The 26,433-nt window shown below is 40.9% G+C and overlaps 1 protein-coding gene across 8 annotated transcripts in view; it reads left to right on the top strand.

Annotated features, from left to right (window-relative positions):
- The window catches only part of RBMS3 (RNA binding motif single stranded interacting protein 3), a 722,164-nt gene that overhangs the window by 345,874 nt on the left and 349,857 nt on the right, over positions 1-26,433 (top strand). For 6 of the 8 annotated variants that reach the window (XM_072853929.1, XM_072853928.1, XM_072853930.1 and 3 more), the window contains one exon: positions 21,352-21,521. In XM_072853929.1, the coding sequence (XP_072710030.1) occupies positions 21,352-21,521 (170 nt within the window). The remainder of the gene's footprint in view (positions 1-21,351; positions 21,522-26,433) is intronic. The other 2 variants (XM_072853933.1, XM_072853935.1) reach the window with 1 other exon arrangement.

The raw sequence follows: 26,433 nt of genomic DNA, 5'->3' as shown, positions 1-26,433 counted from the left end.
AAGAAACTAGCTAGTAATTATCTGGGCAGTGTTTTTGTTCTTCCATTTTGCAAGAAAACTTGTCTTGCTGCTTCAGCCCCTTCCTAGGAGCAGGAACTTGCTGCCTCAGAACTGGCTTCCAGCAAGGCTGCTTGTTTCTTTTTCTCTTCTTTTCTTTTTTTCCCTGCCCTGGGAGCGGGGGAAAATAGCAAGCAATAAGAAGTGATATTGTATACAAGGCTATTACACTTTTGTCTTGGCCTGCTTAATGTCCTTGACACCTACCCATTTCACCCAGCGACAGCCAGTATGCAAATTGGCTAAAAGCTCCATTAGGTTGTTCAAGGCTGGGGAAACCCATCTGTCAGTGTCTGTGACACAGCCGGGCTGGAGTCTCACGTGGGAATCTGTCCTTGAGATACCCAGGCAGCTGAGTTTCTTCTAGCCTCTAGTGTTCCCAGAATCAAAGGAAATTGTTGTACACTCTTCTTGCTGCAGTTTGTGTTTTTATCATTCCTTTTCTCCCCTCATCCCTTCTCAGAAAAGCACAGGCGTAGACTGTGAATTAACAGGGAAAAATGTGTTCTACTTTTTTTTTTTAGTTGCTTTTCCAGAAGTGAACGATTATGCATGTTACTTGTGGAAAAAAAGAACAGTAATTATTTGTTGTCCTAAAGGAAGAACAGCTTTAGAACCCTTTTCCATATTTTCCTGTGTGATCTGCTGATGACAGGAATGAGGTAGGTAGTTAAAAAAGACTTGCTGGGAATCAGCTGTAGTTGACGTGTTCTCTGTGAGTGTACCAGAAGTGCACGATAACCTAACAAAATACCAAAGGAGGCACCTGTAAAAGCCTTTCACTGAGAGGATTTGAATGTGGGACCTGGGACCGAGAGCTGCCCCTGCAGAGGCAGAGAAGCACAGCTCCTGCATGCAGGTTTGGGAGCAGGCTTGAGCCTCTCCTCTGCTTGGCGTCCCCAGGGGAAAAGTTCCCGTGACAGCAGTAGCACTTACTGTACATCCATTGAGGGAAGCCATTTGCTTTTTCTGTTGGATGGAGGTAAGGCTGCAGAGTGGTAATTTTGCTGTTTTTTTCTCTCTTTCTGAAATCTTCAAGACCCCCATGGAAACACTTAACCAGCACAGCACATCCGGATGGATGGTGCAGAAGTAGTTGTTAGCCTGAGAGTGCTACGGTTAGCAACGTACAGCGTTTTGTAGTGTGAGACAGTGACAGCAAAATAGTTTGGATTTTCATTGCATTAGAGCAAGAAGACTAGGTATATGCCATCGAAAGTAGAGCCTTTCAAAGTGTGTAAGGTCTGTATTGACAGGCTTTGCAAACTCTTGATTATTTCCTGCTGGTGTCATGTAAGAGCCCTGAACACAGAGTATCTGGCAAAATAGCTAGTGTAACTTCCATGCCCAGCGGTGTTCAGATGCATGAGATAATTATAGCCTCCTCCATAGCAGATGCTCTGTTCTCCCGTTTGGCGCTTTCCTTCTTCAGCGTGCAAATAATTTTCTCTACCTAAGCTGATGGCCATTTTAATGATACAGATACTTTTTTTTTTTTCACTGAAGTCAGCAGTCTTGGGTTTTTGGGAATGCTTATGTAGCTAAGAGAGTGGGATTTCCCTTTATCGTCCTGTTGAGGAAGAAGAAAAGCCCTTTTGATACTACTGTGTGGAGACTGATAACATTAAAAGTTAATGTGTTGGTATAGCCGGGATCAGAATAAACTTTACCTTTCCAGAAACAGAAGTCAGCAATTCAGCGGTTATCCTTCATATTGCTAAGTGCAACTTACTCAAATCATGATATAACCTGCTTTTTGTGTTCCAAACCCAGTCACGTAATAAGGAGGCTTTTAGATTAGCATATTAGTTTAAATTTCAGACATACCATTTTAGTTCTCCGTCTTATGCTCCCAGTATTTCTTTTTTTTTCCTCTTTGTCTCTTGAGGTCATATAGACCTTGACGTAGCATGTAACTCCAACTAAAAAAAAAAAAAAAGAAAATCACAGTAAGAGATGGTATATACATTTTTCTAGAAGTTAGTTGTGGCTGGATTTACGCAACCTTTGCTCTCACAGTTGAGTATATTTTCACACCGCCCCAATTATTTCAGTGCCTGTGTGAGTAGCTCAGATTTGCCAAGGGGAGCAGAGGGCTTGCAATCTTGCTCAAAGCCATTTCTGCATTTACGTTGCTCTGGCTGTCTGGTCAGACTGCCACGTCCTAATGGGAGACAAAACGTAATTAAACGTTGGTGAGTTGAACAGCTTGCTTTGAAAAGAGGTGGACTGTGCTTCATGTGACAGTGAATCAGCCCTTTTAAAAAACCTAAAAATGATAGGACATAAATATTTGGCCTTGCCTGTGCATAGGCAAAGCACAAGATGAACTGGGTTTTTCACATGCATTTCAGGAAATCGGATGCACAAAGCCGTTGGGAACAAAGAACCTGCTTTGTCCTTACAAAAATTTGGGGTTTAATGCTAAAGTCCAGTTTGAGGAACGAATAGCCCTCAGGGCAAGCTCTTCCTGAGACTGGCCCTGTATGCAAGAGGCCTGAGGACACACCACAAAGAATGTCGTCTTTGGCAGAGGAGGAGGGAAGTGCAGAGCCTTTCTCACAGCAGGTCCAGGGCACAAGAGCCACTGCAAAGCACAGGCTGTAACATTTTCTAAATGGATGGAGAAAATGATGGGACCATAAAAAAAACCTCTGAGGCTTGCTAAGTTTTTGTGGCCTATTTATGAATGCCTGAGAAATGGATTTTAATTTTAGTGAATACTCACAAGCCCGTCAGTGGAGCAGCACAGGGGGACACCGTTCTAAAATAGCTCTAGCAGATGCCACAATAATACGAGTTTTCCCTGCATCTCCCATTTATTTCTTGCTGTGTACAGTTTCTTACTAAATCTGTTCCCTTGATAAATGCAAGGATGTTCTTGCCATTGGATAGAAAAGCTAAGTGCAATTGTCACAAACACTAACTAGCTTAACCTTCTCATTGCATAGCTACTGCTGCTGTTAAATATTTTCTGGGCTAACAGACATCTTCAAAATGAGTTTTAAAGGGTTTTCTTTTTATATACACAGACATGTCTGTTAAACAATGGCAGCTTGAATGGAAGCTATTTTAATGATAACAACAGTAGTGTCAGTTACTTGGATAAACCATCAGCTTAGAGAGGGAGACCAGCCATCAGTGGATCACTGCAAGGAGCTTAGAAAATGGAGAAAATTAACCTGCTAGCATAAGCAATGCCACCAGATCTTCAGAAAGGATAATTATCCTGCTACCTCGCTTCGCGCACAAGTGTGAACATTGGTACTAGATGTCAGGAGACCTTCTATCCTGCCAACTTTACCTTCCCTGAAGAAAGGTTCTCCTTTCATATCCTTAGTTGCTTTAAATTCAAAATATGGCGAGTTGATACTGATTTATGAAGCATCTTGGTAATCACTTGTCAGCCTTGTCACACGACTGGTATTATTTATTGTAAAATTTATTAATTGATACAAAGTGCCAACCTCACCGTCCACGTTCATTTCTGAGAGTCTCTGCTCCAGCAACAGTGAAGCATGTGAAGAAAGTATTGGGTGGTGTTGCAAGGCAGGGGGCTTCAGCCGAGCGATGCTGCACTGAGATCCTGGTGGTCTGCATCCCCTTCTTGATGGGGCACTTCTGTGCCTCTCTTGCCTCGTCCGCCTCTGCTTACTGGCCTCGCCTGCCTTGGGCGAGCGTGTTGGTCCTCGTGTGTCCCTCCTTGGTGATGACGAAAGCATGACCGAACCCTTGGACCATAACCTCATGGGAGGGGTGTCTGTCTCTTCGGGTGCACGGGGTGGGGAACGGAGCTGATGTGCACGTGCCTCCTAACTGATGCCACCCTGTAGCTAATAAATACAGCTAAGGCACTCTTAAGCCCTTGGCTGCTGAAGGCAAATATTGAGGGCTTAGTTTGGATAAAGTGTTGAGTTTTTTGTTGGTGGTGGATTTCTGTTTTGTGGGGGGTTTTTTTGCTTTTGTTTTTCAAGGAAGCTGAGTTCATTTTAAAAATCTCTAAATAGGAATGATAGGATCACAGGGAGTGAAAGTAAGCTGATTTGCATGTTTGTTTCAGTAAGATCAGCTACTGTTTATGAAGATGAAAGTGGTTTGTCCTGTCCTGATTTCATTAATCAATGTTGTATATATTTTAAAAAGCTCTGATAAATAATGAAATATTTCAAGAACCACTTGAAATTTGAAGTCCTGAAATTAATCAGAAACAGCCACATAATTTTTTTAGTACTTTTGTTAGTAATTTTTCAGTGCAGCGAAGAGAACTCTGGTGCCTGGATTGTTGACAAAAAAATAAATTAAAAAACTTAAACCCATCTATTGTCTGTGAGCACTTCTTCCTTAATTTTCAACTTCCTTTTTCTGTATTGTTCTGTTTGTAATGAAGCTGGGCCTTATTTTTGTTGCCAATAGTTTGATGAATGGCTTGAAGGGAATCGATGGCGATGGCCTTGTTTGCTCCTTAGCCGTTGTGGCAGGGGAACGGGGTTTGTGTGTCTTTGTTTTTAATTCCCTTTTGTTGGCATAAATGGTTCTTATTAAACATCAAGGTCAGTTCACAAACTTGGGATGTTGGGTGAGAACTGCTAATCCAGAGGCTTTTTTTTTTTTTAAGTTGTCTTTAAATTGAGACTCAAGTTTAAACTGTCATAAATGTTATTGTGTTCAAGTGAGTAGCTGATAAACACTATTTTAGCAAGTAGGCTGCTAGCCTGTGGAGTTGCCCGCTGCCAGGGCGTCTTCAAGTAAAATGCTGTGGCTAATTTTAAAAAAGCTCAGAACATTTTAGGACCAAAAATAGCGATGTTTGTAATTAGGGGGATACTAAAATAGAAGCAGTCACATCCCTGGAGATTTGCAGAAAAATCTCTGCCTCTCCCTACCTGAGGTCTGCTGAAATCGTTGTGGCTTCAGCGCATCCGGGGCACTGCCTTGGGAGTTCACGGCTAAGCCAGAGCCTTGCTTCAGGGAGAAGTTATCCCTTTTCCTCAGCCACAGGCACGCTGCTGCAGCAAGAAGAGTAGGTGAGATAGTTGAGCTGAGCTAGAACGGAGCCAGCGAGGTGATGATAAGCTTAGAAGCAGGTTGTCAGAGCACTGTGTAAGTTGAATCATACTATCTATATGCGCTCCTGTTGTATGCTGTGTAGTGTTATGCAACACTGTGACGTATGTCTGTGTTTTTGTATATGTGCAAAGGACTATTCCTGCTTCCCTTATGCAGGAGAAATAAAGGCCCTAAATGAGTTGATAATTTTGCTACGCTTTCTTTTTGTGTGCGGACTGTGATGCAGCTTCAGCAGATTTAATTCTACCCTTCGTTGTGTTTGAATTAGAAAATTGACTTTAAATACGCCTGATTTTGTGTGGCCTCTGGACAAGGTTTTGAAAAAAGAAGGGCCATGGCTGCTTTGCATGGCCGTGAAGGACTGCATGGCACTGTTTAGCAGGGGAAAAAAAAAAGAGAAATATGACCTGTGTTTTATCTTCTAAGTCCTGCCATCCAGCCTGCAATCAGCTGCACCTCAGTAGTGCAGGAGGGAGGGATGTGGCCTGTGAAGGAGTTTGTGATACTCCTGGGTGAAATGTAGAATAACAGTTATCAATGAGATGGATCCACTGAAAGGTTTGTGTTATCTATGCAGAAGGGTGCTAGAATAAATAGGCATCTGGTAACACAGTGGTGCCTAATAAAACAATTTGTCTGTAGCATAGACATGAAGTAATTTGATTCAGGCCAGACTGGGTTGTAAAGGAGCATATTTAGAGGTGGTCTTCTTTTTAACTATGCAGAAAGCAAATTATAATGCTAGTAACAGATGACATATCACGAGAAGTTGCTTGTGTAAGTGTCCTTTAATTCTACACTGTTATGGAGATGAACGTATTCAGACTCCACCTTTAGGAACATATTGTATTTCCCTATTTATATTTGTTTCCTATCATGTGATGAGGTGCAAGGGAAGGTGTTGCTTGCTAATTTTAGCCTTGCAGACTGTCACTGCAGAAATCTGGCAGTTAACGCTTCTGGAGGGTAGTGCTTTAAGGAAAACCAGGCTATACTGTGTGTCATCGTACTTGATGGCATTGTCGGGGGGAAATATTTCAAAGTCTTGCTTTCCTGCCTTGTGTTAATGTGCTGGTTAGCTTCTTGCAGAAGAATTACCAAAGCTCATAAAAAGCATTAATGAGGAAAGAAAAACTGTTTCTTTGCTGAAGAAATGTATGATATGGAGACAGAGAAGTGTAATGCATGCATATGTGTAACTTCATAGCCATTGCCGTATTTTTCAGAGCTATGTTACTAATTGCAGGAATCAGTCTGCATATTGACCCTCACCTGTACTTGCCTGTTTCACCATCAGAGCCTGAATGACTCCTGTCCTTCCAGATGCTGAGGCATTTTTATGCAGCTGCTGATGTTTAGAAGGGGGGAGGAGGAGAAATGGGGGAGGATGCCAGGAGGCCACTTGCGGTTCAGAAACCCTCAGTATACAGCACACAAAGGAACTTTTAAATTGTGGTCATCCTTGCCAAATCAGTGGATTGTCAAAGGTCTGCTGGCTACAGAGGCTCTTCCAGATGTGTTGGGAGCAGGGTGAGGTCTTGAGCATGGGGAGCCAGAGACAGGGCAGGGAGAGCTGGGCTCTGTATGGCAACAGAAGGCAATGGCAGGATCCCTCCCAGGGATGCCATGTTTCTGCATGTATTTCCTCCTTTGCAGCAGAGTTTCATCTGTTAGGGGTGGTAGGATGAGGGAATTGTAATACTAAAAGGACCACAGTGAAGTATGTAATAGTGTGATAACAGGTTATTTCCTTCATGGAAGGACTTCTTGCCCTGCAAGAACTGCATTAGCTCAGGTTCAAGAAAAGAAATCTAGTGGCAAGCCATCGTGAACAAAATGTTAGGCATATGAGGGATAACACAGATACTTAACACCAGTAGAGTTAAAAGAGTATATATTTTTAGTCTAGGATTCTCTTTTCCTCATTTTCCATTTAGGAGGAATCCCTAAGAATAAATATTTTTGAATATAGACATTTGTTTTTCAAAGCATGCTAAAAACATCTAGCACTTTTAATAATATGACTCTGTATTTTGGCACATACATCACCATGTCAATGATGTTTCTATTTACTTGCGAAAAGATGTGATAGCAATCCCCCTGACTGGGTGGCTGCCACTTCCTCACCTTTTTGAGGATTATCCATTTAAGACATGGGATACAGTATGACAGAGTTTCACATAAAATGTTCTGAATTGTAGGAAGAAGGTGGAAAAAGAATCACTGCAAAATTTTCCTTGTAAAACAAGAATGGAGGAAGCAGCACCAATTACATTTTTTGGTGGCAGATTTAAAATAAAAAGATTTTAAAGTTTTTTCTTTAATATCAAATTAAATTCTAAAACTGATTCCCACAAAGAGGTTTTTAGAGGACTGAAGTCTATATGGCTCAGATCATGGAAGAGGTAGGACCTTCGGTATGTGTTAGGTTGATGGTCCACGTTCAGCCTCTGCTTGGGAAGTCCCAAAGTGAAAGGCATACGGGGAATAATTACTCTCTGCTTGCATCTCTTATGCCATTTCCCAAAACACCTGTTGTTAGCAACTCCCAAATGTAAAGCTCTCTGCTAGGTGGGCCATTTGTTTTCCCCAAATGTGGTGTTTCTTATGTAAAGTAACTGTTGGCTTCTGTTATCAGACTCTGTTAATTATGTTAAAAGAAGTTAAGGTTGTACAGTCAAGGAGTCAGAAGCTAGGAAATGTTGGACTACATGAGTCTGTGCAGTCTAAATTTGGATCCTGTGTGAGTAGTCATGGCCACATGGTCATTTAAATACTTCATTAACATGTTCTGCTTTCCATAAGACCCTAGCCTTTGCAGAGGTATTTAGTGATAGTTTAGTTCCTTGTGTTGTAAGTAGGATTCAGTCCTGCAGCTGTCCTCAGACACACCTTGGAGCCCTGCAGTATATCTGCTGATGTCTTTCAGTATACCACTGCAGTTTTAAGATCACCGACGAAGTTGTTTTTCAAGCTTTTTTTTGGGCCAAATTCCCAGAAATTGAGGCCTAAGTTGTAATTACCACTTTAGATCTATTGTGTGTGACATTTTATGTCTGAGATTGTGCCTAGTACCTGGTCTGTGTACACTGCCCATTGAAAGCTATTCCTTGATATGATGGGGAAGTGTGAGGTTGCCTTCCTTATTTCCAGAAAGGGCGGGGGGGAGGTAAAATCTGTTTGTTATAACTAGGGTAGGGTTGCATTTAATTTAAAATCTTACCAAAATTGAACTTTGATTATCTGATGGCAGCTGGCAGTGGCATTAATTGTGTAACTTTTAGTCTCAGAGATCCTTAAAGACCTGCCAGTTTATTTCACTCCAAATGATTGAGAACCAGACTGCCTTTAAAATGGTACTGTGTTTTTCTTAGACAGTGTTTCCTTAGACTACAGTGTAGATCTTCAAAGAAGCTGAGGAACAGGATTTTCAGCATTTCTAATTCCTTTAACCCAAGGATATTGCATTAATGTAAATACTACTGCTGCTGAAATCTGTGTGGAACATTGTTGTTTAATAATGACTTTAGCAAATGAACTAAACTTGAGGTCAAAGCATAGCAAAGGAATAAAGTTCAGATGTCTCAGTTTTAGTAAATCCTTTGTGTGCAGTTGAATTTGATTATAGGATTTATCTGCACCTGCAGAAATCACTTAGTAGACATTTGTTCTGTAAGTAAACTTGGAGGGTTTTTAACATACGTAATGCATGAGGTGAAAGAGTTTTGTGTTAAGCAGTTCTTTCCTATAGCATTGGACATACTGATAATAATACTTTGAGACAGCCCTTTTCTCCAGTCAGTGAACTGCTCCCCCCAGCTTGGCGTTATCTGCAATCTCAGCGAGGGTGTACTCCTTCCTGTTGTCTGGCTTGTTGGTGATGGTGCCACATGGCTGACTGCCGTATCGATCTTCGGTTGTGCCTTGCTGCCTGTTAGGCTTTGAACCATTGACAGCTCCCCTTCGAGCCCAACCTTCCAGCCAGTTTTTTTATCCTCCTTGTCATCACTCCAGCTCATGCCTTCCTCAGTTTGACTGCAAGGATGCTGTGGAGGACCATGTTGCAAGCCTTGCTAAAGTCAAGGTAAATAACGTCCACTCCTCTCCGCTGATCTGTGGGGCCAGTTGTTTCAACACAGAAGGCAAGCAAGTTGGCCAAGTGTTACTTGCCTTTGCTGATCCATGCTGGCTGCTTTTAATCACCTTCTTGTCCCTTGGGTGGTTAGACACAGCTCCCAGGAGGCTTTGCTCTTTAGTTTTTGCCAGGCTGTGGCCAGCCTGCAGTTCCCTACATCCTCCCTCTTTTGAAGACAGGTGTAATGTTTGCCTTTTTTCCAGTCATCAGGAACATCCTGATGCTTCCTGTTGCCACAGCCTTTCAAAGACAAGAGAGAGCAGCTTCACGGTGACATCATCCGGCTCCCTTGCAGTCATTGTCCCTTGCAGTTGGTGTTGAGTAACCTGTAAGTGGCTTCCTGGAGTAGTTTCTAACTCAATGCTCCCCTTCTGGGGCAGCGCCTCTCACCCCAGGCTCTACTACTTGTCAGAGAGACCCGAGAGGCCTGGCAGCAGACCTTGCCAGTGGAGACTGAGGCAAAGAAAGCACCAAGTGCCTCCATCTCTCCCGTGTCCTTTGTCACTAGTCCCCTGCCCTATTCAGCAGTGGGCAAATACTCTCCTTAGTCTTCCTTTTGCTTCCAATGTGCCCATAGACAACCTTATTGCCCTGGTATTCCTAACCAATTTCTGCTCCAGCTGGTAACATGGTATGTTACTGTTGTGATCTGATTACTGTTTTGTTAGAAGTGATTGTAGTTGTCACTCTTCCCCGTTGTGGTTTATGATGTAAATTATTTCTCATTTTAGATTTAAATTTCCTTTTTTTGCTCAACATTTCATGCACATGAGTCTAAGACAGTGGTACTAAGAGCTATTAAGACTTTTAGAATATTTCTGTGTATCTAATTTGAAATATAAACCTTATTGTTACATGCTAACATTCTTCAAGCTTCTGTTCTAAACCTTGGTACAAGATTTATTAAGGAAAAGTATTAAGGAGACTTTCTTTCTTATTTTAGTTATCCTGATTTAACATTTGAAATGACTTCGAATACATATTCTTTCCAGAGAAAAAAATGCAGACTTAAAAAATAAATCAGCTTGAATGAAGAATATTAAAAGGTCAAAAAGCCAGAAGGCTAACAGAAGAGATTGGAGGCAATGTTGCAGTGCAGGAGAAAATTTAAGCTCTTGTTTATCAAGAAATATATAATTTGGATGAAAAACATAGTAAATAGAGATGAATGTGTTAGAAGCTCTTTTAAAAAAAAAAAAACACAACCAAACTTTCTGGTTTGTTTCAGGAATTTTAACATATGTATCCTCTTACTCTGAATTCCTATTGCTTGCAACAGGAGTACCTCATCATCCCAATTAGTGTTCCCTTGGATTTTTACACAGATGCGTAACGAAGCAGCTGAGTCCCCACATTGCAAGGCTCTTCACCTCTGAGGTCTGAGCACACAAGTTCAGGTTCTTCGTATTGTTATGCACAGTATGGAAAAAGTGCATGGCACAAGGCACAAAGCCTAAAATGGTTTGGGCGAAATGTCTTCAGCTGAATCTGTGTATGGGAGCAAGATACTTGGCTCATGATCCCACAACATTTAGCAGAAAATAATGATGATTTTAGGGAACTGTGAAAAGGAAGCTGTCACAATGAAATTAAATTTCTGCACTGGTTATGAGCCATTCTAAGTGTATCAGAAGAAAAAGGGTAGGTTACTTTTACCAAACTGCAATTTAGTTTTGTACGGATATTTTAATTGAGTCAACATTTCCGAGCGCATGAGTCAAATGACATTTGAAACTTTGGACAAGCACAGAAGCACAATCTGTTGTTGAAGAAATGGGAAGAGACTGAGAACTTAGCCCATAGTAAATTTAGACTTTTTTTTTTTCCTGCTCTGAAAAGTGCTAAAAATCAGAGATGGTGGAAACATTGAAGAAAGAAGTAGGAATTAGAAGGGAAAGGACTTGCTGAATAATACTGGATTACAGTGTAGGAAATGATAGGTCTTTTGTATATCTAACCAGCAGGGCAGGGTTATGCATATTCAGATTCACTGATTTTAAAGCAAAGTGGACTTTCTGAAGTTTTTTTTACTTTTCAAAAAAGTTCATGATGTTATTTACATTCTAGCAAAAACAGATGTCAAAATCTCACTAGCTGTTAAGATATAGTTATCCTCTTCCAGTGACTTTAAGTATTATAAAATTTAGGAGGAGACTTTTGTCATTCAGTAGTCCTGTGGGCATTCCCAGGACCTCCAGTCATGACAACAAAGTGCATGGTAGGCAGTAACTGCTATGACATCTAGTTACACAGGTGGTCACATACCCCTGAGGGTGGGCTGATCAGGTTGGACCATTGCGTCAGTCTGTACTTGGTGTGAATATAGGATGTATCCTGAGGATTTAGTGTTCAGGCTTCAATTCAGTCTAAGGTACATATGTTTTCCTAATAAGAAGAGTATGAATGGAAACAAAATATGGAACTATTTTATTTCATAGATTCAAAAAGACAGCAGTATTGGGGTGTTTTACACATTCATAGCATGCTTTAGTAAATTCATCCTCAAAACCAATACCATTTATAGAAAGTTGAATTTTAAGGAAAAAGGTAGAGATGACTGTAAATAAATAGTGAAATTCTGAAAATTCCAAAAATAGAATAAAGAGGTTCTCTATTTTTGCATTAATTATTTAGTTTATTTGGTAAATTTTGCCTCAAGTGGATTTGATTGATGTCTGGGAGAAAATTTAAACATAAATTATAGTAGTTGCTTGTTAAATCAAAGAAAATTAAATAGCATTTCCCACACTACGTCTTGTCTGATGCATGAAATCTAGAGAAAATGGAGATTTTATAAGACACCAGAGTCTACAATAATAAAGTGGAGAGTGTTTATTTGTATTCAACTTCCTTAGCATATGAATTTAAGCGCTTAGTGGCACTAGTAGAAAAGGGAAGTGCTTAAATCCCAGAATGTGTTATGGTAAATCTTGTTCACCTTCCCAGGTACTTTATGTTTTGTGTGCTCCTGGGATGTTGGTTGTGGGTGCTTGAAGCTGCCTTTGTCCTGATGAAGGTCTGCAACTCATCTCATTACCAAGTTCCTTTAAGGCTTGCAGACCCATTCCTTCACTGCAGTCTCTATGTGGACCCAAACAGTTTCCTAGCTTGTGTAATGGTGACTTCATTGTAAAACTCACTCTTTCACATAGACAACTCATTTTAAGGATGTAGAGAAGTACATAGAATGGGACAGAGGGGTTCCTAACGTGGGGTTTCAGACCCAGCTGCCTCCTGCAGCGTGCTGCCTGCGGTGAGCCCCACACGTGGCCACCCCGGCTTCCCTGCCTTCCTCAGCCTTGTGTGATGCAGGATTCAGGGCTGTCACAAGCGTGAAGTTGCCCACCACCGCCTTGGCCAACTACCCCCATAGGCTGACATCTAAATCCTAACCGCTACTGTCAGATCCTTGTCCCAGCTGTATCAGCTTACTGTCAGAGGGCTTTCTAGCTGTCCTTTAAATGACATTACAGACATCTGTCTCATGAGATTGGTTCCTTCCTAGGCGAGAAATTAGGTATCAACTGTAATGACTTGTGTGGGCAATTTTTTTAAAAGCTCTTTGCTATCATGAACTTGTTAGAGGAGTTTGCACTGGAAGCAAAAATGTGGTGAGGTTTGTGATGGCTCATATCTTCTGTGGGCATCCTCTGGCCCCCAGCCTGGGAGCAGTGTGTTGCTGTAGCCCAAGGGGCCCGGAAGAAAACATGAACTCCAGCTATTGTGGAATGCCCCACATTCTGTCCTGATGGTGTCACACTGTTATCTTTGGGACAAACCTTTCCCAAACTCTGTGTTCCATGGATTCCTTTAGCCGCAGGAGGGAAGGCATAGCTCATCTTTATATAGCACTGGGTGGAGGGGGCAGAGGTTACCCATACACATCTATGAAAAATTGTTGTGGTAACAGGGAGAGATGATGAGGGCCGTTCCTGGGGAGCCCCTGCCACCCCTGTTTCCTCCATCCCACCAATGCTCATGTCAACAGTGGCAGATTTCCCACCTCATTCTTCTGTACGAATGACAAACTGAGGAAACTTGGGTTGGAATTTGAAAAACCTTTTTGGTTGGGCTTTCATTCTGCAGAACGAAAACACATCTGCTTCTGATGTCTGCTTACCATATTCTCAAGTGGACAGTAAAGAGATGATATCGATGTTTTGGTTTTGTTCTGTGCTTTAAGTTCAGTTTTATGTGATGGGCTTTTATTATACTGAGGTTCTCGCACCAGTGATGATGCTGTGGTACGTGTGGACTGTGTGCAGAAAAGCAATGCAATAAAGCACGTGCCTCGTACATCTTGTTTCCAAGATGCTTTTAGTCTGCCACATGTAAACAAATATCCAGAGAGTAAATTTAGTTTCTCAGAACCAAAAATGTGTTTGTTTTTGCCAACATTTGGAAAGTTAAGTGTCAGCCTTTCGATCTGCATTGTTGTTCTTAACCTTCAAATGGACCAGCAACTCATCATTGTAGCCCAAAAACTGGCTACATGGAAATGTAAAAACAAATAATAATTTCTGTTTAGATTTGTTATTTCCCCCCCCGTTTTTTTACCACAAAGTTGTTGTATCACAGGCAGTAATTGCTGTCATATTTTGATCTGTGCTCTAAAATATTCTTATTAGGGGAATTGCAATGTTTTATCGTCCAGATTGCCCAGATTTAGTATTTTTCAGATCTAGATTCTGTTCACATTTAGTCTCAGTACATCAATAAAATATGAATAGATTGGATAATGAAGCAATAACACTAATTTATGTCAAAGAATATAGGTTATTGTTTATGAGTTTGCCAAAGTGCCAAAATACTTTATCTATAGAAAGAATTCTTCTTTTCCCTTGCTGAGAAATAAGTAATGCCACAGGAATGGTCTGTCACAGGAGCCTCCTGCCATGAAATAAACGGGAGGAGACAAGGCTGTGAAGGTTATTTTCCGCTCTGGAAAATATTTGTTTGGTGACACATCTTTTGTCTTTGGCTTTTTAGTGCTAAGGACTAAATTGTACCCTCCTGTCTGGATGCGAGAATCCCTAAATCCAGGGAAGCTACCGTAGTTTAGTCCAGAGCGACAGGCAGTCCACGGATAAACAGAAAATTGCTTAGGAAAGATGAGTAGTTTTATCTTTGGTATAGCAACATGTAGGGAGGAGAGGGTGAAGGGCTGAATTTGGTGGCTCGGCAGCTTACATCTATTTAGCGGCCAAAACCCAGGGGGGCAGCGATGGCCAGGGCGTTCTCAGTCTGCAAACAATGCTCTTCATCTCTGTGCCATTCCCTTGTCTTGGACTGGTTTTTGCAGGGGTCTGCTCATCCTCAGGTGACATGACCATCAGTCTATCCTAATGATATGTGCTCTAATCCACTTTGTTATTTAAACGTCATCATACTTCAAAATAAGCCGCTTTACACCTGACCAATTTGCTTTTGAAGTTTCCCGTTGGTAATGGTGGGAAATGGAGTGATGTACATATTGATATATTTCAGTCACTCTTAGTGGAAATATGAGATACTGTGATCAGTGAGAAAATTTTCAGGCTTCTGGTGTGTATTACTCTGGCTAATGATTGCTAAACTCTCAGTGCTCTTAAAGATAGCCAAGAAGAGTGAATTGCTGTTGTCTTTTGGTTGCTTGGTCGGTTGGTTTTAATGCAGAGAATTGTATAAAATGAGACACACTTTGCAGGTACCGTCCAATAAAGGACTTCTTCCTCTTCCTGTGGATGCTTTGCTTCCTATGTATTGCCTACCTGTAGGTGCTTATAAAGTGCTAAAAGCTAGGTAGTCGTGATTTGGAAGAGAAGTATTTTAGAACAGAGGAAATTGAGCCAAATTATTCCTGAGCTCATGCTTTATGGAGCTCTTGTGCTTTGTGCTGGGTTCAAGGGAATTGTAAACCCCAGGAGTATTTAGCCTACTAATTTCAACAGCTTTGTGTGTGAAACAAAGATCTCAAAGTATCATATCGACCCATCAAATGCCAATTTTAATCTGACTGTTGAATGACTACTGTGCCTGTTGGAGGACTAGGTCTTTTTTTTTTTTTTTCCCCATAATTGTCATTTTTCACAAGTGATCTTTTTTGCTGTATGAAAAGAAAGGGTAAGCAAAACACAATGATGCCTTTTTTCTATGAACTAAAGATATTGTTTGGAATAGAATGAAACAAAAGTTCAATGTATAGAAAAAGCATGAGCAAGAGAGCACTGATTGAATAATTCTAAGTTTTTTATAAAAATAAAATAAATACTATTTTTAATGAGAAAGCTAATTGGATTGGCATTCTGTTTAAGCTTTAAAATTATTTTGTTCATTCAGTTTAGATACAGGGTAGCAAGATCATTGTATGCAGAAATCATTTTTATCTGCAAAAGAATTAGGAACAGCTTTGGTTGTTAAGTTAAATTTTAATATTTTCCCTATCTTTAAGTAATACTGCAGTCCTCAATAGCGTCTTTCATCCAGTAATCACAGAGCATTATGTAAGCCTTGAAAAGGTAAAGAAGAATCATTACAGATTGGTAAACCGAGACATAAGGAATCTAAATGACTTGCTTGGGTAGCACAGTGATATAGTGGCAGTACAGAGAGCGTAACCCAGCAGCTCTGACTCACTGGTCTTCTTGTATCCAGCAAATCACTTTTAAAGGCGTTGGAAGGGATTCAGAGAAATCAAAATCCTCTTGAGATGTGTTCTGTTTTTCCTGATTGAAAGGACTGTGATGGAGCAGACTTTGAACCTTACTATCTGTTTTCATCTTTTGAGTTTACTTACATTTTCTCATGCCATTCCTTTACAAATGGAAAAGGTTGCCAAGCGGTGGGTTGTTGCTCCTACAGAAACAGTCCAGGAAGCTTTGTCACTGTGCAGAGAGGTTAGAAAATATGTCCACTATTACATTTGTTTGTTTTCTGTTGGATGTCTAGGGAAAGGTCTGCCTATATAGGGAAGCATCCAAGAAGAGCACTGCCTTCCAGGCCTTCGTTGGCCAGATGGGAGCTAGACAATAGTCGTGGCTGGATTCTGCAAGACCAGTGAATGCCCTACAAACTCAGGAAGAAAATTATGACTCGAGCTCCCCTGACTGCAGCCTTTCTAAAATACATGAGGTTTCTGTGTTGCCAGTTCAATGTTCATCTTTTATTCACTTTTCTGTTCCACCTGGCTATGGATGAGAAATACAGCTTACCTCACTAAGGAAGCCAACTGAAGGCAGAAGAGTTGCTGTGGCTTTTATCTAATTCTTTTTATTATATTTGCCCTACGTCTCTGTTTTCTTTTCAGCTATGATGATTGTCTTTTGCTTAATATGAGATTTGCCATTCAATCAGCTCCAAAATCCCATCAACAGGCCAATAAGTTGGTGGCATCCTCTCATCATTACTGTAACTGGCCAGTAAGAACCCTCCAGCTCTCAAAAATTACTCCTTTGTACAGTAGGGTGTAAAGGGAACAGTGTTTTGCTAGTGTGAGCTGTAAAGTGATATTTGCACAATTTATTTGTATTTACTTTGCCTTATTTTATCCTCTCAATCAGGAGCTAAGGGAATTGTGTAGCAATTGGGCTCTAAGTGAGATGAATCTATCAGTTGGAAAACACTCTGTTTAAAGCAAAATGGATAGTGTATGTTCACAATTGCTTAAATAATGCATGCTTTAATGCAGGACTGTGTGTCGTACTAATTTTTTTATGTAAAATATGCACTACGATAGGAAAAGTCAACGTATCGGTGTTAATGGGGAATCTTTCCAAGACCTTACTTTCAAGTGGATAAGAGTACAAATTTGGGATAGCTAAAGGTGAATACAAACAAATTGGCTAGTCCATTAGCATAGCTGTCCAGCTGCATCCTAGGCTCTGAGGCCACTCCAAAACCACAAGTCTGACCGCCTCAGAAGCCTGCCAAGGAGCCAGCTGCTGCTAATAAAGCAGACTCTACAACTTGGCATCTGGGGCCTGTGATTCCCATCCAAAAAGAATTGTATGTGAAAAATATTTGAAATTTGTCTTTTAAGTAGTATTTTGCTTTGGAAGACAAATGCTTTAGACTAAACTTGCAACAAGTGAAAAACTACATAAGAGTACTGTGGTTGCCATGGGAAGATAAATACCGTTCTTGTATAAGGAGGTTGGATGTTGGAAGGGGGAGTGTTGTTCATTTAGTAACCAAGAGGCTTCTGGTTCAGCATTTGTGGGTTATTGAGTAAGAAAGACCAAGGTGCCTCATTATTCATGCTTAGCTGTGTGCACTTCCATGGGACATTTTGTTTCAGAGAGCTCAACGGTAGGGTTTAAGCACAAGGGTGCATTCCTGGGACTGGATAGGAATTAAGGACATTAATTTCTCACATTTAAATAATGAAAAAGGAGAAATTTCATTCATTTTTCAAAGATGAAAACAAATCCTATTAGCTAGCCATGCTAAATTAATAAGCTGCTTGGAATGATCTACAAACCAGTTCATTCCCTCCGCACTCCCCATTGAATAATGAAGCATGAGAATTGAAAAATGAGTTGGTTGCATTGGTTATTTGAAAAATTAACGGCAAAGCCAGCTGTGAATTCCAGCTCCCTTTTGAAGTAAAACATGTAGATTTTGCCTCATACTTTTTTCGAGCGCTGCAGGTCCTGTGCTCGGCTGTGTTGGCAAAATGTCTTTCCCAGATTTCTACAGCTGGTGTGAGGGTGTTCTGAGCCATTCTGGAAAGCAGTGCTCCTCATGGCTCTTGTGGCAGAGAAGTTAAGTGCTTTGCCCCCAGCCACGAAGGGGGCCGATGTCAGAACAAGGCCCAAATTTACTGCTGTTGGGTGCGCACGTGGCTCCCTAGGCAATGCCCCCCTTTGGCATCATCTAGGATCCTGTAGCAAGTGGTCTGTATCTGGGATCATCATCAGGTTGCCATTCATTTCTTTCACTCCAGTTATTATATGGAGATTAACGAACCAGACCCTTTGCTCATTTGGAGGCAAAATGCATACTTCTGCCATCAGTCATACACTCATCAGCTCAGGAAACAAGAATTCAAAGCTTTCTTCTGACCTGAAGCTTTTAGTCTGGCAACCGGCCAGAAGATGTCATCAGCCCTAGTACAGGCAATTTTGTAATCTTTCTGTGGACGGTATTCTGGGGTATTGGATATGCATGGAAATTACTGTGGGCTGCAGTGGCTGAGATTTATTAGTGAAGAGGGTTTGGAGTATATCAGTGCTTGCTGGTCTGAGAAGATCAGCATCCTCCAAAGTGGAGCGTGGCTGCCTCTCTGCCCACCCTTAAAGCATCTCTCTGGATGCTGCTGTGAACCTGGGCATCGGTGTGTGCCTGTTGTCTGAGCAGCTCTTGCTTGAGAGACCACCTATCCCATGCCCTAATTCTCTGGGTATACCGAGGACTACTTTTTTTTATAGCTGTGGCCTTAAAATCAGTGTAAATGTAATTCATGTTCACTTCTAGGTCCCCTTTCAGCTGGCCGAGAGGGATAAAATGTCTTAAGCTTAAATTAGAATTAGGCCCCCAGTGCTTTCCTCTGTGTGAGGATAAAGATCTTATAATAGAATGAAAATTGCTCTTTGTATTTCAAAGGTATATTTTCACTTGTTTTTTTTCTTGCTTATTAGGTTGGTGTGAGAATAGGCCATTTACTCATTATCCCCTGCTAAGACATATATAATAATAACAATTAATAATTAAAGTACATAGCACTTTATTGGCTTACAGAAAATTCTGTCCTAGCCTTACATCATTTATATGCCTTCAGTGTGTATGGTAAACTTGGAGGTGTGGGAAAAAACAGTAAGAATGTTACCATGACCTTTTAAAAATTATTATTTTTTTTTTAATTTTACATTACCAATGCTCAAAATGTGGAAGATTACTATGGGATATTTGAGCCCACTTTTGATTACCACTGAGCTCTTGGTATACTAAAGCCAAAGAAGTGCTACACACAGTCACATCTACCTCTGCCATGGCCCTGGAGTGCCCAGAGATTTAAATATGCTTTCAGCCAAGATGTTTTAGGATGGACGTGTCTCTGTGTTTGTTGGAGGTTACCATTGTCTGCAGTTTTACCCAGCTGTGCCATGGCTGTGGCGTGGAGCTGATTTCCAGGACGTGCCCATTGCACTGGGGCTCAGTCGAGGTTGTTCCCTGTGCTGATACTCGGGGCTGCTGCTTCAGATCTCTATTCCTGCTATTGACATTGAAGGTTGGGTGGGTGGGGATTACCCAGTGATAAAATGTGTATGCAGAGAAATGTGATCTGTATGCATTAAATGCTTTTGATTGTCAGCAAATGTATCTACGCAGATACTTGGGAAAGGAAGCTCATTGCCCTTTCTCTTTTACTGTAGATGAGAGCAAATGTCATTACTTGTTAGCATGGCGATTGCACTGTCTATTAATCTGATTTTTCCTTTTAATGAGTCCTACTTAAGTCATATTACAACCAGGCTCGATTGCAGAGGAATTCTGATGTCCTGACACTTGATGGAGTGTTCCCACTCTCCTGGTTTAAATGGGAGAAACTGGGAAGAAGGAAGGAGAAGGCAGCAGGAAAGGCATTGCTGCAAGTGTGGTGCTTTATGTATTTCATCAAAGCCTCTGAGCTTCACCTATCACTGATGCTCCCCTTATGTTCTCCAACTTTTTTTGGTTCTTCTAAGTAAAGGGACTCGTTTGAAAGAGTTTAGAGCTGCTAATTCAAAAATATCCATCTACCGAGGCTCTGATTTAGTGCGTACATAATTATAAGCCCTAAAGCAGGGCCACTGAAATGAAAGGGGCAGTTGACTAGCGTGATCAGAATTACTCACAGACTTAAATATTTTCTCTGTTCAAGGCCTAAATGCAGAATGAGCATATTAGAATTCACTAAAGTGTCATTGATACTATAATGAAAATTGCATATGTTTTGCTTCTATTAGTCCATTAGCAGATCATCGTTAACTTAGCATTGGCCCGACATTTACCTGCAGTTGTAACCACACATACTGCTGGCAGCATAAGCTGATCACCTTGCAGAAAACGGATTTCCCCCCTCTCAGCAGGCGGTTACGTGCCTGGAACTCTGACTCTGGTTCCTCCGGCTGCCCAGCCGGAGCCTCGGCCTGCAGCATCCTCCAGCTTCTCCCCTAGATCTCAGCTTTTCTGCATAGGTCACAGCGGTGACAGGACATGGTCTCCTCCTTCCAACCACCCCTCTGCTCTCCTGACAAGCGCTCTGTGCTGCCACTAAATATGCTGATGGTTAGAGAGCTGGGGATGGTTGCACCAGCTTAAATTCCCTGTTGCTGCCCCAGATTGGAGGTGCTTAGCTAATTTTTATAGCATGTGTGTGTCGTCTTTCATAGCATGTATTTACCAGGGAGTTAGTGGAGAGTATTGTTTTCCCTGTGAGAATGCCTCCCTTTTTAAGTGATATTTTTCAGTTGTGTGTGGTTTGTGGTTGTTCAGAAGTGGGTAAGGTTTTGAGAGCAGGAGGTCCTAGCCTGATCATCTTTTCCAAACCCTGTTTCTCTGTTGTGAAAGACATCCCTAATGAGAGTCTTTTCAGGCTGCTTTGGATTATTTCCCCTCTCAGGCTAGCTAACTCTCTGCCACCTGACTGTGCGTGTACGGGATGCTCTCATGTTTAGAAAAAATTTGCTAGGCTTCTGGCATCAGCTCCCATACCTTTGGCTAGATACTCTTATTTTTGTCTTACAGTGTTCTTAGGGCAGATTGTGTTTAACTTCTTTCTTTAATACCAGTTACTCCCGAGTATCTGTCATTTCAGAGCTTTATTTTGTGATCTAGATGAAATAGGCTCATAATCTAGCTCCTTTAATTGCAGATTAAAAAATAAAGTAAAATAATGCACTTCATAGCCATGGCTAAACCCAAAATCTCAGCCTTGCTTTGTGTTTTGAAAGGTCTTGCTGGCTCGGGGTGGGTGCACGCACTGCGGGAGCGAGTGGGCAGCTGGAGGCGGGCAGGGAGGGCAGGACAAGCGTGCCCTCAGTGCACAGCTCTGGCGTTACCTGGGCAGAGCACACGGGTCTGCCATGCTTTTGTTTTCCAGTAACAGCCTTTTTGTTTTGTCTTGTTTCCAGCAGTCCTATGCACCAGCTCCCCACCCCATGGCTCCTCCCAGCCCCAGCACAAACAGCAGCAACAACAGCAGCAACAACAGCAGCGGAGAGCAGTTGAGTAAAACCAACCTGTACATTCGAGGCCTTCCGCCCGGCACCACTGACCAGGACCTTATCAAGCTGTGCCAGCCGTAAGTGCACTTAAAATACTCGGCATCTTCGTGTAGGAGAATGTCAAAGCTAGCCTTTCTGTTTAAACTTATGTATGTCCACAAAAAGACATCAGAAGCCTTCTGCACTCGCAGGTTAACTGTTATTTCTTTAGTTTGAACAGCTAATTAATGGCTGTTGAAAACCTTCTGGTAATGAGTTTTGTGGGATAGAGAGGTGAGGACCTTCACGTTGACTTCTGTTTATTTTAATCTGGTTTCTTTCTTATGTTAAAAGGAGAATTTGCATGGCAAGAAAACCTCCCTAATGACAGATTTTATAGTTACAATGATCTGTGAATCATAACCTGGTGCACAACAAAACATGAGTGTTCCCACCTCAGTCATTTATCACATCTTTTGATTGCTGTGCCGGGCTCAAAGGTTGAGAAGTATGAAACCCACTGAAGGTGGCCTTGTAGCAAACATCTAATTAACTGCAGTTCCACTGAAAACCGATGATGTCGAAAGTAGCGCCTTCTACCTCCCTGTTTATCTTGAGAGTCATGTTTGCCGTTTGTACTGATAAATATCAGTCTTGCTGCGTTTTATTCCTGTTGAAACTGGAGAGGCAGCAGAAGGGAGTTCTTTGCTCCTCATGCGTCATCAACAGAACCATTTCCTAAAATGTTGCACCCTGTTACCCCTCCTCACTCAACTGAATGTAGGGGCTAATGTGAGTAGAAAGGAGAACCTGATTGGATTGCTGAAGTCTTGATTATTATTGATGACATGTGGGAAGGGAGTAACCTGGTTTGAGATCCCAACCAGAGATCACCTGGGTGGAATTTAGGATAACACATTTTTTTGTGTTGAAATAAGAACACAGAGAGACTTGAAAAATAAAAATCCACCCCTGTGATTATACAGAACTGCAGTGTTTTTGCCATAGAATAGTCTATTCCAAAAGACAACAGCGTCTCTGATATTTTTCATCACAAATCAGCCTTTCAAATAGGGATCAATAAATGAAGTTTGGTAAAGTAAGGAACAGTCTAGGGCTGATCTACTGACTTGAATCCAAATGGCTGTCGTTTTGAAGCTTGCAATAGGAGTAACAATTTAATGGGATGTTACAATTTTATGCCATTTTGCGTTTCCTGATTTTGACCAAAAATGCTGAAAGACTTCCCTAGGTATGCTTTATGTGGACATGGCTGACCAGGACTGGAACTAGCACTCTTAGTGAAGTGATATCTGAACTTTAGCAAAATCACGTGAGCTTGAAACTCTTCCCTGTGACTTTCTCCTACTAAAGCCGCTACAGGTAGAACTGGCTCACTGTTCACAGGAGTATAGCATGCTGGTGGTTTTTCATATTTCATGCAAGCTGAATTGCGAGTGTACCTGTCTGACATTTGTACAAACTACATTCATTGACACTTCCCGCTTGTGACAGTCACAGGTAATTCCAGTTCAAGGGCCAGATCCTCAGTAGGTATAAATTGACTGCAGTCTGCTGACGTTCAAAAAGCTGTTTTGCTATTCATCTTCTTGCAGTCTGACCCTTTCCAAGTTCAGACAAATGCTTTCAGCTGAGCAGCTGATTGGGAATGAACTAACTATTCCTAGAGGAGCCTCGTGGCTTTGGCGCTTAGTGCTGCAGTCGTGGTGTGAGGCACAAGTCGACTGCGGTACGAGCAGTGTTACTTGAATCATCAAGTTCAGAGACCATGTCCCTACCCCTTGTCTGCATATGGGAAGTGCACATCAAGTATCTGAGAGCTTCCTTTTGTCACTGTGGCAAAATTTTGAATGTGCTCCACTATACTTAATCTGATCTATGATTAGAGGGCTTTGTCTTGCTATCGTGGAGTTCCTGTGTGAACAGATACTCTTTTAAGAAAAATGCTGACATTAATTTTGCTGATTTTTCTATCCTTTGGCTAAATGAAAGTGAGGAGAAACCAGATAGTTGTTCTGTCTTTTTTCAGAATATTAAAAGTATTTATCAAAGCAAAAGGGAAAGACGATATAAGAGAACTTAAACATCTGAAGATACAAGAATTTGTCATGGCAGCATGTAGATTTTTAAAGTAAGATATTGCAAGACATTTTCTTTACCTTTGCAGATGGTTACATAGTAGAGGTGGATAAAGGTCCAAATCCCTTCTTCCCCCCCACAATGCAGTCTGTATAGCAGCAATCTGCTTCTCTGTGAGCAAAACATAAATTTGTCTCTTCAGAAATGGTTGTCGTCTTTAGAGCTCTCTCTCAGCTTACATGGCTGGGGGCTCATCACGCACTAAAGACTTCATGTAAACAGGTATTCACAAAACAGCAGAAGGTGCTGGCTCTTAGGCTTCCTGCATAGAAGTATTAGCGTAATTTGCTACAAGATGTGAGGTGAAAACCTGAATTCCAATCCATAAACCATATTATTATTTTGCAGTACAAGATTTTTGGAGAGCTGCGTTTAAGGGTGGTATTCACCAAAGCTAGCTTATGCCCAGGACACTGGTTCCCCAAGGCTAGCTGCCAGTGCCTAAAATGAGCCCTTCTGAACCTATTTCCTCCACTCTAGCATGTGACAAGGCTGTCAACAGTACAACTATCACTTGTAGTGTCTGACATTTGGCAGGTCTGAGGAATAATGTTCTAAACCCACAATATTTCTCTCTCAGAACTACAGGGAATGCTGGAAATGCTTATGGCTATGTTCACGTATCGTAGCCCGTGCCATTTCCAGGTTTATTCCAGCAAGGAGGCCACCCTCTAAGTGATGTGTAACAGTTTTTATTTAATTGCATTTTGCCAGGTGGGTTACGGAAGAGTAACACTTTAATCAGAATTGTTTGATAAAGTATGGGGCTGTTTTGGTGGATCCTGCCTGCTTTTCTGTGTTTCTGCTGTGTGTTTTTAGGTGGTGTGTATCGCACACTAAACAGAAAACAGCAGACTGGAGTACCATTGATGCTTGAAGTGCAGAGTCCATTACACGTGATGTCAGACGTTTCTGACAAATGTTCCGACACTATCAAACCTTTTATCAATTTAAGAGTAACCTTGTCACAGTAATCTGTCAAACTGTTCGAATAACTAAAGGAAAACAAGTCATCATAGGCTGTACAGTTGCTGAGTAAATAAAAAAAAAAATTGCTACTGGAAGATTTTCTTTTTGTGTGGTTCTAATCCTCAGTATTTCGTTTAACATGTGTCCAGCAAAGTTGCATTAAATTCTCTTTTGCAGCAGGGATCTGTTAGGTTGCACTGTATCTTTTGGGACTTTATACAATGACTTTGGCAAAGGTTACATTGAAAAAGAGTGAATAGGAATGTTTAGCAGTCAAGAATATGTTGTTCTTTTACATATGTATCTTCTGTATTTTCATAAACACTGAGTAAAGGAACTTTCAGAAATAGACCTTGGCCTCTCTTAATCTTTATTGAGGTTTTTAAAAAAGAGGTCTTATACCCATCTGTGATCATATTGATCATCAGAACTTATTAGTCTAAAATTATGATTTTTAATTATTTCATGAAAATAATAGTAAATACCACATCATTAGCATTTATTTCTCTGAGGTACACAGTCTCTGCTGGTGCAGTGGTACACACCATTATACATGTATCTTCCCAGTCAAAATATGCTTTTAATCGAAAGATAATCAACCTTAAGATGTATAATTATAGACAGAAAAATGTGCATGGTGTGTCACTGTACAAGCAAAATATAAATTATTATATTTGAAATATTCATAATCTTTCACTCTAATTTTCATGCATAGTGTTATTGCATCCAGAAGAATTCAAAAATTCTCTTAAAAACATACACAGATGGCTTAGTCCCCTGTTGGTATACTGGACACATCCCATTCTTACTAACTACATCCCGGTGGAAATAGATTGAAGGAAATCTCATGCACAAATTAAACATTTGAGCTTTATTACTTTGAAACATTTTTCATTTCAAAAACTCAGTCTGTCTCTCAGGATTTTGGTCTTTCTGTCTGTCTTTTCTTACATGTTTGCACTGAAGAAGACTTAGCCCCAAAACTTTTTTAAAAGATAAAATAAGTTTTGGAGAAGAGAATGGGAATTTGGGAAGAGAGACATAAACTATCTCTTCTTCTACCTCCCCCCACCCAGTTTGAAAATAAAAGTTGGCTTAAAAAGAACAACATTTGACTTAAAAAAAAAAAAAAGCCTTGTGCATTGCACTATTAAGACATTGGCATGTGTTCAAAAGATAATCCCTGTCTATCTTAATTCAGTCATGAATTTTTCATGCCCAGTCTATAGCCTGAAAGAAAGCTACTTCAAACTTCTAGTGTCTGATAGTTTAAACTTACATATGTTTTTGTCCTGATTTAGTCCTCCACTTTGCACCTATAATGTACCTTCAGAAATCTTCTATTTCTATCTGCTTTGTTCTTCTTTTTTGGATTAGCTATCTCATCACCCTTCAAAAAGTTTTGACTTCTTTGTGGTCCAGGGTAAAATTAAAGGACTTAAATAAAACAACAATAGTAAAAATATCTAAACCTGAAAAGGAGCAAGTCTGTATGCTGCTCAGGTATATACAGTTTCTAGATCCATGTTTTTGCAGATTACTCAAGGTTTTGGGTTGGGGTTGTGTTGTTTTTGTTGTGGTGGTTTTTTTTTTTTTCCTTTTCTGAAGGTATGATGATTGTCTCCTTGACAAGTCATCAAGTGTGAGATTTTAGCCTCTCATTCCATTCTGGACATCCTTGGTTTTGTCCCTGTGGAACATCTGAATAAATATTCAGGCTTCCACTGTTTGGATTCTACTAAAGGGCTAGCCCCAAGGATAATGTAACTGAGGTTATTAATTGAAAATACACACATTACTTTACTTAAATCCTAGACTGTTTTTTGAAATGAACTGTGGGCATTCTTTTTGCCCCCACAGAAAACTGCTGAGGACAGGGTC

This window comes from Ciconia boyciana, chromosome 2 (genome assembly GCF_034638445.1).
Source record: "Ciconia boyciana chromosome 2, ASM3463844v1, whole genome shotgun sequence".
Taxonomy (NCBI): Eukaryota; Metazoa; Chordata; class Aves; order Ciconiiformes; family Ciconiidae; genus Ciconia; species Ciconia boyciana.
Note: the sequence above shows the minus strand (reverse complement) of the source record. Positions and strands in the feature narration are given on the sequence as shown.